The 15,412-nt window shown below is 39.4% G+C and overlaps 1 protein-coding gene across 2 annotated transcripts in view; it reads right to left on the bottom strand.

Annotated features, from left to right (window-relative positions):
- Positions 1–15,412, bottom strand: part of Amph (amphiphysin) — a 145,760-nt gene that overhangs the window by 33,605 nt on the left and 96,743 nt on the right. Inside the window, exons 11-15 of one of the 2 annotated variants that reach the window (XM_069998537.1) lie at positions 14,738–14,866; positions 8,640–8,756; positions 4,021–4,044; positions 1,999–2,022; positions 1,268–1,753 (exon numbers count right to left, since the gene is read on the bottom strand). In XM_069998537.1, coding sequence (XP_069854638.1) covers positions 1,268–1,753; positions 1,999–2,022; positions 4,021–4,044; positions 8,640–8,756; positions 14,738–14,866 — 780 coding nt within the window. The remainder of the gene's footprint in view (positions 1–1,267; positions 1,754–1,998; positions 2,023–4,020; positions 4,045–8,639; positions 8,757–14,737; positions 14,867–15,412) is intronic. The other variant, XM_069998528.1, reaches the window with a different exon arrangement.

Below are 15,412 nucleotides of genomic sequence, written 5' to 3'. Positions count from 1 at the left end.
AACCTACAGAAGTCTCTGGCCAGTATAGGCTACATATTGGGGTAGGTACCTCGTCTTTATCAGCTTCTATTTCTTGATACAACAATCCATATCTCTGGTTAGCAATTTCATCTTCAGATAACTCTGAGTTGTTGGTGTCACTGTCTCGAGAGCTATCAGAACTCTCAGTGCTAGTGTTCCAGAAGGTTCCCAGAGCCAATGGTCTACCTATCTCTAGGCTTTGCTCTGAGCAGTTAGTAATGGCTTGCTCTTCCTGGATACCTGTTAGTAAGTCCACCTCCAGTCCTTTCTGACTTCCAATATCTAAATGTGCACAGGAATGATCAAAGCCTTCCCCATCTCTGAGAGGCCAGCAGTGATTAGAATCTAGACAACTGGCAAATCCACTGGCTTGACCATCTGGAATACCAGAGTATCCTGATGTGCCCATATTACCCATGACTAAATTCAGGTTTGGCTGGCTGATTTGATCTGCAATTACTCCCTGTGTCTTTGCGATTTCTGGCATGTTAACAGTCTGACTACCATTATCAGTAACTGTACTTTCCAACCACTCTTTGAAGGAGTTTCCTCCCTCATGTGAGCACTGATGTCCTCTGCTGCCATTAGTTTCCAGAGAACAATTAAAGTCTGTCTTAGACTCGACTGCCTCTGCATATTTCATTGATGCAAAGATGGCCTGATTTTCATCTTGGGCACCTTCACAGGCACTTAACACAATGTCACACTGAATTTCTTCAGCTTCAGCACTGCCCTGTGCTGACTGACATTCTAAAGCATGGTTGGCAGGGTCAATTACATTTTTCTTTATGTCTTTTCTAGGTAAATCCCATCCGCCAGGACTGGCATCTTCCATATTAGATACAGAGTCAGCCTGGAGAGAAGGATTCAACACATCTACGTAATTGTCAGGTTGAGCTCCAGAGCCTTCCATATTTTTACAACCATTAATTACTTGAACTCCATCATGTAACCCTTGGACTCCATCACTACGCTTACCTACCACAGCTACACTTTCTATATTGTCTTTTTCTAATAGATCAGCTTCCTCCAAGTAATTTTCATGGGTTTCCATATTTTGCTTACATCCTACTCTTAGATTATTAATTTCATTAGCATCCTGGTGTTGCTTTGTGACTGCTTTAAGACAAATCAGTGTCCTGTTCTCTATATGTCCATACATTTCCTCTGCAAATTCCTTAGTTCCCTCTAGTGCCTGGACATCAATTTCTCTAGCATCTACCTTTTGACCCGTCTCCATATATGCCCACACAGAATCTTCCATCTTCTGCTTCTCTCCTTCTTTGTCTGACCTTTCAGTATCTTCATGGCCTTCTTTAGGCAGCCCAGCAGTGTTCACAGCTGGAACCTCTGAGTCACATGGTTGGTTTATCTCCAGACAAGTAGTAATGGCAACTCCAGGCTCAGGCATGGGCTTTGGGGACTGCTGTTCATTTCCACCTGTAAGGCCTGGCTCTAGAACACACTCGCTCTGTTCGGCTACAGTGGACCCATCAGTGGAAGAAAACATTCTGGTGGAAAATCTGTCTTGCTGAGCTTCAGACACACATGCAAAGTCTTCTTGAGACTCACTCAGGGTCATTTCCTGGCTGACACTTTCTGTACTATCATCAGGGCCCCAAGTAAATGCACCTATATCAATTTGAGATCTTTGAATTTCTTCGGCCAACCCACTCTCTGGAGTTTCCTCCATGATCAGGTTACACAGAGAAAGACTTTTTGAAGAGTCAGTCTTTAAAATATGCAGAAAAGCAAAGGAAAAAAAATAAGATGAATAGACCATGGCAAGTTCTGATGAGAAAACACAAAGCTCTTTAGTAGGATAACACCAGTTAAACAATGTTAGAAAGCTTTTAAATTAATTGGCTAAATCTATGACTAGCAACATAGTAGGGGAAAAGTTCAATCTAGAATAAACATGTATGTAATGCATATTAAATATTTAAAAAATCCAGAGTTTTCTGGGTATTTACCTACCGGTTGTGCCAAATCAGTGCTTGTCTGTATGGGTTTTAAAAAGAAGAATAATTATAAGGCAAGGAAGGAAAATTCACTGGCAGATTAAAATCTCATATTATCCAGAGAAAACATTCCACTAAAATCCAGGGCTTTTTACTTGATTGAGATTATATGTTGCAATGTATTTGTGATGGGAATTCTTTTATTACTTAAGACTACTATGGAGAAATCATAATTGAAACACAAAAGAAAACCTCCGCCATTTTCTAGCATCAGAAAGGATGTTTTATGGCTACTATACATATTCTGCTCTAGCAGAGTATGAAATGCTTATTTAGTCAAATAAATCTGAGAGTAAATACTAAAATGACATCAAACCTCTACAGGTACAGCAATTACCCAATATCATATGCTTTAACCTGACACAGCCTCAGAAAGACAAACTACAAAGAAAAATCTCCCCCAACTCATCCTTCACTTGGATTCTGAATCTGAGGTAGGGACATCAATGAAGGAAACATCTGATATTAACCACTCTGTCTTGAGAATTATCTTTCCTCAACCTAGGAGCCATTTTCTACATGCAAGCAAAATCCTTTGGTTGGTTGGGAAGAGTAAAAACAATGAATAATTACGTCTAGAACGTCATCATTTAATTATTAATTATTCTTGATATTCCTAGTAGGCTTGCCTTCTAAAGCAGCCAGAAACTCCTTCTAGATAATTCCTTTACCCACATCACACCTTCTCCAGCGAGGAAAGATAAATAAATTACAGCTCCAACTAAAGATAGGAAATCCAAAAATTAAAAATAAATAGCATTACTCTTTAGATATTAAGAAAAAAGCTAGAGTTGAGGCTAGAATTCAAATGCCCTGAATGCCAATTCAGTTCACTGTAAAAGAACTTAGTCATAGGTGGTTTTAAAGAACACTATTAGCTCTTCCCTTGAAAACTGTCTTGATATTTCAAGGTTCTCAAAAAAATGGAGTTTGACCATGATTCTGCAGAAGAGAAAAGGGTAACCCTTTTGTCTTTAAGGCGAGAAAGTAATATTATCACCTCAAAAGACACAGCCACACTGGGTACTGGTGACTCATACCTATTAATCCTAGCTACTCAAGAGGCTGAGATCTGAAGATGGAGATTCAGAACAAGTCTGGGCAGGAAAGCCCAATTAACTACCAAAAAAGCTGAAAAGTAGAGCTGTAGCTTAAGTGTTAGAGTGCTAGCCTTGGGCAGGAAGCTCAGGGGCAGTGCGCAGGCCCTGAGTTCAAGCCCCAGAACCAGTACCAAAGGGAGGGGAGACACAGTAAAAAAGGAAAATGCATAAATTCAAGTAAGGTTCTTAAGACCACATGCCCATAACTTCGTTCTAAGACAAAAGCCCTATCTCTAAGAAATAGCAACAGTCTTCCCAATTTCTCCATGATTATGTAGTACCACACATCTTTATTCACATCTTCTACTCAACTCTACATTCTAGAAATACTTGTCAGCTTAACAGAATGAATAACATGGGTAATAATATCTTTTATTGCTATGTGCTACATATTGGGCTACAAATATCTCATTTAATCTCTACACAATCCACTGCCATCACCTTTATTCTATAGATAAGAAAAACTGAGGCTTAGAGAATTTTAGAAATTGTTCCAAGTCCCAACATTAATACTATTCAAGTCTGGACTTAAATCCAGCTGGTTATTATACAAGCTTCACTGCATGTAATAATGAAATAGTAGTTTAAATCATTTGCCATTGTTCTCATCCACACTTGTTTCATTCTATTGAAAAGCAACCACACAGGTACCTGCCCATCCCTACAGTCACTACCATCTCACAGGTAGAAGCAAAGGTCACAATGCCACAGTCATGACCCCTAGTACACTTTTTCCTACCAAGATCTTGAGGTTGTGGAAATGAGAGGATTCGATTATCATTAGCATTCAATTATCTTCTTTCCCTCATAAGGGAAATAAAATATAATGAGGCCTCCACATTTTTCCAGCTCAAGATACATGTGATTAGAGCTCTTACCGTCCATAAGTCCCAGGGCAATGTCTGAAAAGAAAAGGAACAAAAATATTATTATTATATAAATATCCCAAATGTGGGAGAAAAATACATAGGTGGTGATAAATATAAGGAGGTGAGAAATGGCTTGATAGCAAAAGTATTTTTAAGCATTCAATACAGCACCATTCTATAGAACCTGCACCACTGATGGAAATTTATGTGTTATCTAATCTGATAGATACTTGTCACATGTGGCTACTGGGCACTTCCAAAAGTTTAAGTTTATTATATATATGCAATTTTTATAATCTTATAATAAGTAGTTGTACTCTTTATAACTCTGGAGAGTCAAAGACATTTGAACAGCTTCATGTAAAGTACAGTTCAGCACTTCAGATTGTGAGTACAGTGCTTAAATTGGTGCACAAAGCTAGCGCATACCACACTGGAAAGCACAGGTGTCACCCATCTGCCTTGTGTTCCATAAACAGGAGACAACCTTACATCTGAAATACATCCCACATCTAAAAAGGGGTTAATTTGAATACATCATTAAAACAGGAAGATAACCAGATCTTAGAGTGTATCACCCCATGGAGGAGAGCGTATTTTAATCATGTGACTATCCCTGCCCCCCCCATCACATTTGAGAGGACCAGTTTGATGGTAAATGAATCCCCAAAAGTGGTTCGTCTGAGTGTTGAGTTACAAAGCATGCAGTTCAATTAATTGGTAATCACACCCATTAGCAGGGTGCCCATTAAGACATATGAACAAATTACACTTGCTACAAGGATTTTCATTATCAAGCTTATTGGTTCACAGGAAGGAACCCAAATGGTGCAAACAACCTCCACTGTGAGTGGGGACAGTGGGATACATCTCCCTTTCTTCTTTCTTCTGAGACTGAGAATTAAGTTCATATCTCTTTAATGTGCTTGTTTTGTGACAGACCCCCATTTTCTAACTTGTTTTGCATCACTGGAGCCCAGCACTGCCATTGTAAATGCCGACTCTTCCAGTGGCGAGGACAGATGTCTTGTTGAGACTCTGTATCACAGAAAGTGGGACCCCTGGTTATCATGGGTGCTCCCCCCACCCTTACCTCTTGATCTGAGCCTGTTCTAAATTTACTCAGCTGTTCACTCTACATCTCTGTGCAGATTGGTTTGTCTCATGCTTAGTAAACTCTCAGAGAATATCAAAGATGGAGAGGCACGCACTTCTGTGCACATAAACTACTTCTGCATCTAACATGCATTTTCTCATTATCCACAGAGTTTCTATTCTCTTGATCCACAGAACCTTAAGAAATACAGATAATACTTCGGACAATTGGTTTTGTACATATATATGTCCTCGCATATGTTTTCATATATGTTTATAATTTACATCTAACTTCCACATAAAAAACACGTGAGCTAGAGTCTGACTTCTTTCACCTAACCTAATTTTTTCCACAACTATCCATTTCCCTGCAAATGACATAGTATTATTCTGACGACTGAGTAACATTCCATGTATAGATATACCACAGTTTCTTGATTCTCTTATTGCTTACAGGGCATCTGGGCTGTTTCCATAACTTGTATCTGGTGAATTCAGTCATTATTGTCAATGTACAAAAGTGAAAATGGAGTCAAGTAACTTGAGGAGGTGGGTGGGGTTGGGAGAGGTGAGGGAGAAGGATGGAAGGGGTGACATTGATCAAGATACATTGTACTCATACACTGACATATTGGTTGAAACTGCCTTTGTGCAACTACTTAGAGATTTAACAAAATAGAAGCTTAGAGTACACATGAGTGTAGGTCTCTGCAGGATGCAGACAACACAGCAGTTTCTCCAAGGGAAGGCAGCAATGTGGAATTTCGGGCTGATCACTCTTCCCGATGGTGAAAGGAGTTGAGAGCTCATATGAACACTGTGAACATCACAAGATCAGATATTCTACTGGCAGCAAGAAGAGATCAAGGGCAACAAGAGGTAAGCAATGGGTAAAGATCATTGTGAGTGAAGAAAAGAACCACAGACTATAACAGCACTGTGCTATTGGTCCCTCAGCTCAGACTTTATCCTCAATGAAGAAGGAGAGAGGGGAGTGGATATCAGCCTTGGGTGACTCCCTTACACCCACTGGAGGCCAAAGGAATTTACTAGATGGCTCCAAAGAAAACCTACACAGTCCAAAGAGCTTGCCCTGATGGCAGCAATGTACTCCCTATAGTAGTACAAAAACTGTTGAAGACATTAATAAAAATTATTTTTTAATTCTGCAAGAATCTTTAAGCCAAGTGCAGTGGTGCATACCTATAGTCTCAGCCACTAAGAGGTTGAAGTGGGGGAGGGGGGGGTCCATGTTGAAAAAAAAAAAGATGAATCATTTAATTTTAAGTCCACACAAAGTCCCACCATTTGTGGATTGATTTAATCATGAGTTGATATAAAAGTCATTTCTCTCTTGGTTCAAATTTCCACACAGAAAAATGTGGTGGACTTTTAGTCACTCTTTTCAGAATCCACCACAGGAATTTTTCTTCTCCCATGAGAGTAATGAACTATGAAGGGTAAGCAGATGGATTCTTTTGTCTGTCTGCTTCTGCAGTGACACAGCTCTGGGAAGGACTCACGCTACTCAGTCACTCACTGCCCACATTTCATTACCACCAAGGGACATCTCATACTTGCTGACAAAGACCACTTTTCAGCCTTCCAAAATATGATTTAGAGAATAATTCAATGACTTGTAAGAAAAGCTTCCTTAAAACAGATTTCTTCAACCAGATATATTTGGGAACCTGAATTAAACAATTTAAACAGTTATTTTTTTAAAAAAATAATTGTATGAATTTACAGGGCCTCTCTCTACTAGTCTTATATACATAGGCATCTTCTAAGAGAATAGAAAGATAATTTCCTGAGGCATTCATCTGAGAGATCAATTACTTTTATAAAGCTTTAGTACTAGAGACAGACTTCCTGAATTCCTGTGACTGCTGATATATTAGCCTTGTTCGTATTTACAACAGAGAGGCTTTTAGAAACCCAATCACCTTCTAGAACAAAGCATGGGTTATACTCAGCATCATGTTCTGGAGATACTTAGGTTCTATTTGATCAGATTTAGTCATCACACAAGGGTTTACTCTGAAGTACAAAAAAGACTTCAAGTTCAGGAAATTGAGATAGGCCTCAATTTCTTTTTTTGGGGGGGGTTTACTGTGAAAATACTGTACAGAGGGGTTACAATTACATGGGCAAGATAATGAGTACATTTCTTATCAAGCATTGTAGCCTCCTCCTTTGTTTCTCCTTCCCTTCCCATCCACCCCCCACCTTCCCACCCAACCCTCCCCCCACCCCACCAAAGTTGTAAAGTTTGTTTTTGACATAACAACTTGTATGTCTCATTGTTGCAATGGGTACACCTGTATCCCTATTTAAATGATTTGTTTTTTCCCTTCCCCTCCACAAATTATAACAACATCAAATACAGTGAAAGCAGGGGTTATACCGTGGGGTAGGGACATACAAAGCAACAAAGAAATAGTCTTATAAATGTGTTAGAAACAATCACATGAAAGAAAAAAACATTTGAATACATATCTTAGGGTTCATTTCCCTAACATCAAATTAATTGACTTTTCTGCTTGACTCAGACTAGTTATTGCAAATAAGGGAAACCATGGGACCTATGTTTCTTTGGGCCTGGCTTTCTTCACTTAATATAATTTTTTCCAAGTCTTTCCATTTCCTAACAAATGGGGCAATGTCATTCTTTCTGATGGAGGATAGGCCTCAATTTCTAAGTGGAGTTTTACACTACGCTTTCATTCATTTAACCTGTAGCAAATTCTGGCATATTTAGATTTTTTCCCCTTGAGTCAAATGTATGTTCCCTAAAAACACCAAAATTACCAGCCTAAATTTTATATCAACATCTTCCCATTATTGCAGATAACTGTAAAAGGTTTTTCCAGGAGAATCAGTAGAGCCACTACCACCACTATGCCTGTGACACAAGATCTTATTTCAATAATTAATAGAAGAGGAGAAGAGATGAGGGTAGAGACACACTGAGCCAGGGAAAGCTTGGTAAGCAGGGGCAGCTCCACATCTAAGTAAATATCACAGGAGAGGCTGTTCTGCAAGGTGTAGGACAAGCAGAATAACCTCAAGTTCAGAAAAAGATTTCTGTTGGGGTACAATCTCATGGTTAATTCAAGCATGTCTTAAATTGTAAAGTATAAAGGAGAAAATGAGGGGGGGAAACAGGAAGAAGAATAAACCTAAAGACAAAAGAAGAAACTTTATTTTAGGAAGCCATAAGATCAACTATTCAACCGTGGATATCTTTGCGAGTAAACAGGAGCCTTGTTAATCCACCTGCAAATGGTGATTCCAGGGCAAACAGGAATGCAAGGTGTAGCACTTCTGTGGGAACAGACAGCTAATGGCATCAGAATCATTACTATTGATTAATATTCTTCCTGCTCCTCCTTCCTATGAGGAAGTATTTCTTAACCAAAAAGAAAAGCAGGTGAGTGTTATTTGAAAGGGATTAAGGATCATTGTTCACCTTCTTGAACTTAATGGTGTATAAAATGTCTTCCCAAATTATGCAAAAATCAACATGATACCTGAGACATGGGTGAGTGGGTCACTCCAGCAGAACCAGTGGGTGTCACCTCAGGCTTGAAGGGATCAAAGTCTAGATCCAGCAGAGTCTCCTCCTTCTTTACCTCTGTGACTTCATTCTGTTAAACACAGATAAACAAACCATGCATTAAGTAGGCCATGATATGAGAATTCATGAGATCACCCATGTGGAATTTCTCTAATATCACTGTTTGATATCCTCAAACATGCTCTCCAAATACTACAGCACAGTGAAAAGAATTGAATTAGGGTGAGTTTACCTTCTGATGGTTTACACACTTACTCACAAAGTCACTTAGATAAAAGTGATGAGTGAGATGACTAACTGATAAAATATAGTCTAACCCCCCTGGAACATGTCCAGGACATTTTTTCTATCTTTGTTCTGTTCTAATTCCATCTAACAAGGCACACTTCAAAGAGAAACCTTAATTTCACCCAAAAGGCCCCCAATCTCAAAAGCAAACCTGGGCAAAAAAAAGGAGGGGGGCACAAAAACAGGCCCAAGAACCAATGGAACAAAATAGATGACTCAGAAATAAACCCACATAACCTACCTACAGCTATCTAATATCTGATCAGGAAGCCAAAAACATAGGCCAGAAAAAAGAGCCTCTTCAATAAATGCTGCAGGAAAACCTGGATATCCACATGCAGAAAGCTGAAACTGGATCCCTATCTGTCACTCTGCACTAAAGTCAACTCAAAATGGTTCAAAGACCTCAATGTAAGACCTGAAACCATGAAACTGCTACAGGAATGAAGAGAAACATTAGAACTTCTTGGCAAAAACAGGAATTTTCTGAATGAAGTTCCAGGGGCCCAGCAAACAAAAGAAAGAAATGGGATTATATCCAAAAAAGATTCTACATGGAAAAGATCATATATAACAAACTAAAGAGACAGCCTACAGAATGGAAGAACTTGACCAGCTATATATCAGATAGTGGCTGAACACTGACAATGTACACAGAACTCAGCAAACTAAACCCTCAAACCAATAATCCAATTAACAAATGGACAAATGAGCTAAATAGACTCCTCTCAGCAGAAGTAAAAATGGCCAATCAACCTATGAAGAAATGCTCAACATCCCTGACCATAAAGGCAATGTAAATTAAAACAGCAATGATATTCTATCTCTCCCCAGTTAGAATGGTCATCATCAAGAATACAAACAACAGATGCTGGTGCAAATGTGAGGGAAAAGGAACCCTAATATACTGCTAGAGAGTATGTAAACGTGTTCAACCACTCTAAAAAGCAGCTGGGAGATTCCTCAAAAAAACTAAACATAGAACTACCCTATGATCCAGCAATACCAGTCTTGGACATTTAGTAAAAAAAAAATTACAAATTAAGATACAGTAAAGTCCTTGTACAATGCTTATTGTTGAGCTATTCACTATAGCCAAGGTACAGAATTAGCCCAAGTGCCCCTCAATGGGCAAGAAAATGTGGTGTATATATACACATTGGAATTTTATTCATCCATTAAGAATGATATTATATCATTTGCAAACAAATGGATGGGCCTGGAAAAAATTATGTTAGATGAAATCAGGCCCAGGGAGACAAATAATTAATGCTTTTGCTCATATGTGGACACTAGAATTAAGGTAAATGTACAAGTAGATACATATGAGGTCATATACAAGTATACCCAAATGTATTTACTGAAGTATGGTATTTGCAGGAGAGAATTCCTTAGAAAAACAAACTCACAGTCCAACAAAATGATTACCAGAAATTGGCACATGAAAGGTGGCAGGGGAAGGGGCAAGGGCATGGGGTAGAGGAATAAGAAGGGGGAATTCCGTCATAATATTGATCTGTATCCTATGAAACTAAGAACACTGAGGAGAGGTGATGGGGTTCAGAGAGTGGAGGAGAATCATGAAGGGGTGACATCAATCAAGATGCACTGTACTTATAGACTGATTTGTTGAATGGTAACTCCACTGTACAACTACTTAAAGATAATAAAATTGGGATTTTTTATGAAGCAAAACAAAGTCCAAACAACAACAACAAAAATGAAACAGGTAAGCAAGATAAGCCTGCTGCGGTCCAGCCAAACCATCTTCCTATGAGAAGGCAAAGACATTTCCCAAAGAAAATTCTGTGCTCTTGTTAAGGTTTGAGCCATTAGAGGGCTCTGTGGGACTGACAGATTTCGGTTTCAGTCTAGATAGATTCTGTCCACGTGGACAGGATCCCTGCTGTGATGACAGGGGTCACAGGTCAAGGGGCACAAAGCCAAGTTAGACTGGAGATGTGTTACTCATTACATTTGGTCGTCTGGGCAGGGTTAGCACAATTGCTTTTCTTCCTCATGAAACACATATTAAAAATAGCAAACTGGAAACATAAACTGATCTTATTAATATAAGATGCGTTATTCAGGAAAAAAATTAAAACAATATTTTGATGGATCATTAGATATTAATGTACCTGGAGAAAAACCTACTTATATACCCCTAAACTCTCTAGTTTTCAATGTTTCTTTGTAGTTAACATCTCATTTTCTCCAAGGGATGCTATTTTATTTCTTTTATCATCCATCTGTGCCCTGTAAGACACATTATTATGACACATTTTGACGTACAGGCCAATCACTATATTGAAAGCACATACATAAAATGTGTCTGGGTCCAGTAGTCCCAAATATGGGACATATTAAGCCACACAATTGTCAATGAGGCAGTGATAAAGGGTCAGAACACACATTTCCATGGAAGAAATCTGCTTGTTCATGGAGGAACTTGTTCAATGCTCATAGGTTTGTATCACATGGATTACAAAAATGTTTGCACCATAGGGCGGGGGGATCCCAGGACCAGCTTCAGATGGGCAATGGGGTCTCCTTAGACATGGAAATTAACTGACCCTATATATGCTGGATCAGGAACTCTGCCACCCAGGCTGAAATACCACATAAGGTCTACTTATATCCACAGAGGAACCAACAACTGGAGAAACAACCAGCACCCTTCAGGAAGAGGTGGCATTGGTCTATTTTTAAGTAAACCTAGACAGTCTCACTCAGGAACCTCAACAGCAGATGGGAACATAAATCTGTCTTACTGCCCTCTTTCATATCATGACAAAAGACAAGTGGACATTAGTGATGAACTCGATTCCAACCACATCAGCTGGGACCAGGTTGCTTCTCAGATTCAGAAGAATAACAGAATAACTTCTCTCTTCTGCTCCCTCCTCTCCCTGCCACCCCACATTAAAAGAAAACAATACAAATAAATCACAACTCCCAAAGCATATCTTCCTAATAGTCTCTGGAGGGTAGCTGTTTTGAATTCAGCTGGCAGAATAATGGACATGACACACAGACAAGCAGGTGATAAAAGGCATTGGCATGGAGGAAGCCTGAAGAGCAACACAAAGCTGTAGTAGAGCCTGGATGAGGGGCTCCACAACTCAAATGTGACCACAGCCAGAGCTGGAGAATAGGGGCTTCTGTTTTGAAAGGATTCTTCTCCCTTCCCCCTGCTCTTCAGTAATTCCATTACTCTGGCTCCACAGTACCAGCAAAAGTGAATGCTCCCAGTACACAGGAGCCTCTCCTAACATTTGATCCTCTGTATATACCCCCCTCGAAGGGTCCTTACCTAGGAGCCAACAAACTTCATATCAAAAGAAAGAACACTCAGAACCTCTTCTTCAGAACTTCTAAGTGTCATGTTCTTGCCACTTGACTGTCCTTAGCCAAGTACACAAGTCCTTGCCTTTGATGGAGCTGAGAGGATGCCCTAGCAAAATCAACTGAGTGAGGGCTTTCTTAACTTAAAACACTCTCACTGTGGAAATTCATATAGCATAAAAGAATATGAGGGTAGGCAGTGGCAAAGACAATGGAAAGCAAAACTTGGAAATTAAAACTGATCCTAAAACTGGGTGAAGGTGGCTCATGCCTATAATCCTAGCTACTCAGGAGGCTGAGATATGAGGATCATGTTTCAAAGTCATCCCTGGCAGGAAAGTCCGTGAGACTCTTATCTCCAATAAACCACCAGAAAACTGGAAGTGGTGCTGTGGCTCAAGTGATAGAGCACTAGCTTTGAGCTGAAGAGCTGAGGGACAGTGCCCAGGCCCAGCGTTCAAGCCCCACAACCAACCAAAAAAAAAAAAAAAAAAAAAAGAAAGAAAGAAAGAAAGAAAAGAAAAAGAAAAAGAAAAAAAGAAAAAAGCTGATTCTAGCAGATGAACAAAATAGCTCAACATCTATGTACATACAACTATATAAGATGGTGCTAAGTGAAATGAATTCCAAGACATAGACACAAGAGGTTTTTAGTTGTTGTTGTTGTTAATGTACTATGTGATTTCTTGTTTCTTTTGTATTTTCGCTCCTATTATGGTTTATCCCCTATTGTCACTTAACTTGATGTTGGTACCCTGGGTATTGTTTATATGTTTGTCTGAATTAGGATAGGGAAGGGGAACAACAGAATGGTGAGACAAAGGACAAGGGGGAACCAATGCAGCAGCGATACTCACGAGGCAGTATGTTGGAAATGATCTGTACAACTGGCGGGGGGAGGGGGGGCAGATTGGGGGAAGGAAAGTAGGAGAAAAATGAGGGAGGGGTAACAACTTCAACAAGAAATTTACTTATTATCTTACTTATGTAACTGTAACCCCTGTGTACATCATTTTGACAATAAAAAATTTTTTTAACTGCCAACAATTGATATCAGGGTTATCAGCAGGGGCTAGGTATGGTTATATAACTCTAAGACAGCCATCTCCACTAATACACCAACACACACTCTGCCTACACGCTAAGAAACACACATTTCTTCCATCTCAAAGAAGCTGCTAAATCACACTGCGAACTTGGAGCGTATCAAACACAATTCCCTATACAAATTACAGAAGGAAGAAGATCATAGCTCAAAGCACAGTACCTTTCAATAAATGTCCTCACAGGGGACACAAATCAGGATTCACTACCTCATCGCTCCCAAATTTTGGCTTTCTGAGTTTCTTGTTATCAATTCGCTGCCTCTGCCATTCTTAATGATACGTGACCGTAACTAGTCACATTAAACACAATATTAATTAATCACAATATTCTTAGTGACAATGTTCAACAATTATATTCCACCACAATTGTGGCATACCACTTCTTATGCAGTGTGAATATTGTTTCTGAGTCTAAGAAGAGACGCCATGGGCATCTCTGGGGACTTTCACTCTTAAGGAGAGCATTTTGGTGGCCCAGAACCAGGACTGGCTGTAATTACACTATCACTTCACCAACACATCAATGAGTATCTTGAACATGTGCACACCTTCTATTATTTCTTTGGCATCAAAACAATAAAATACTAATGCTAAATATATTTTTTTGAAAGGACAATAGAGTGACATGAAAAGATGCCCAATAAAGTAAAGGAGTAAAAGTCAAAACTACATCAAAATACCATCTGATTTTAAGAAACCAAATTGATCTAAACTGAGGGAAAAACAAAAGAACAAAAGAAAATAGACCCACATGTATTAACAGTTACATCACAGAGGGATGATTTAAGAGATTCTTAAAAATTCTTCAGTTTATGTTTTTCAGTATTTTTCTAGTTTTCTGCAATAATTATACTACTGTGGATGAAAAATAAGAGTATGTAAATACATCCTCCATTTTAGAATGTTTTCAACGTGCAAAGTAATTAAAATAATCCTCTCTCTCGGGGTTGGGAAGGTGGCTCAGTGGTAGAGCGCTTGCCTTGCATGCATGAGGCCCTGGGTTCAATTCCTCAGCACCACATAAGTAAAAAGAAAAAAGCCGGAAGTGGTGCTGTGGCTCAAGTGGTAGAGCGCTAGCCTTGAGCTGAAGAGCTGAGGGACAGCGCCCAGGCCCAGAGTTCAGGCCCCACAACTGAACCCCCCCCCAAAAAAATAAATAAAATAAAATAATCCTCTCAGAATTATCATGTTGCCACTTTCTCTAAGGGTGACCCCTGAGAATTACTCTACCAAGATACATAGAGTTCACTGGCATCCAGATCAACAGCAAGCCGTCACCTGGGAAGATCCCAGGTCAAGAGCAGGCACTCACCTGGGAAGGTGTTGTCACATTGATCTCTGGAACGAAGTTGTCTTCAAAGAAATTGATGATGTTCTCCTGTTGCAGTTCCTTGGTTGGGGTGACCTTAGGCAGAGGTGGAACTGGAGGCCCTTTCCTTGTCTAGGGACCATCAAACACAAACAGTAAAGCAGTCAAAGATGTAGTTGAGAGGAAAAGAAACGTCACAGGAACAGAGCTACTGACAAACTGATCTCTAATCTAAACATAGACCTAGGTAGACATTTATACTTGATTCAGGTCAAGCATACTGTCTACCTGGAAGTTCCATGAGCACCAACCAATAGGCAATGATCTGATGGGACATACTCAACTCACAAGATAAGTGTGTTCATCTGAGCTCAAGCCCACGCAAAGGCCTTTGGGGCCTCTGAGAGAGGCCAAACTGGTGCCCAAGAAAGGCAATGTGTTCTGTGAAAATGATTTTATCACTCGGACAAAAAGAAAAAATTAGAATTTCAAAACTAAATCCTTGGAATAAGTTTGACCATAGGCAACTTCCATTTTACTTGCTATTCTAAGAGTTTGAGGTAAATCTATTAAGTATGTATTCTTACAATTTTCCTTAATTTTAACTATATTCATGAAAATTTGAACTAGACTGTGAACTTCTAGTTTTCCAACAAGAAATCTTGGGAGAGTAAGAGT

This window comes from Dipodomys merriami, unplaced genomic scaffold (assembly GCF_024711535.1).
Source record: "Dipodomys merriami isolate MVZ:Mamm:240054 unplaced genomic scaffold, mDipMer1.0.p SCAF_104, whole genome shotgun sequence".
NCBI classification, from domain to species: domain Eukaryota; kingdom Metazoa; phylum Chordata; class Mammalia; order Rodentia; family Heteromyidae; genus Dipodomys; species Dipodomys merriami.
The sequence above is the reverse complement of the archived record's forward strand: the minus strand, read 5'-3'. Positions and strand labels throughout refer to the sequence as shown.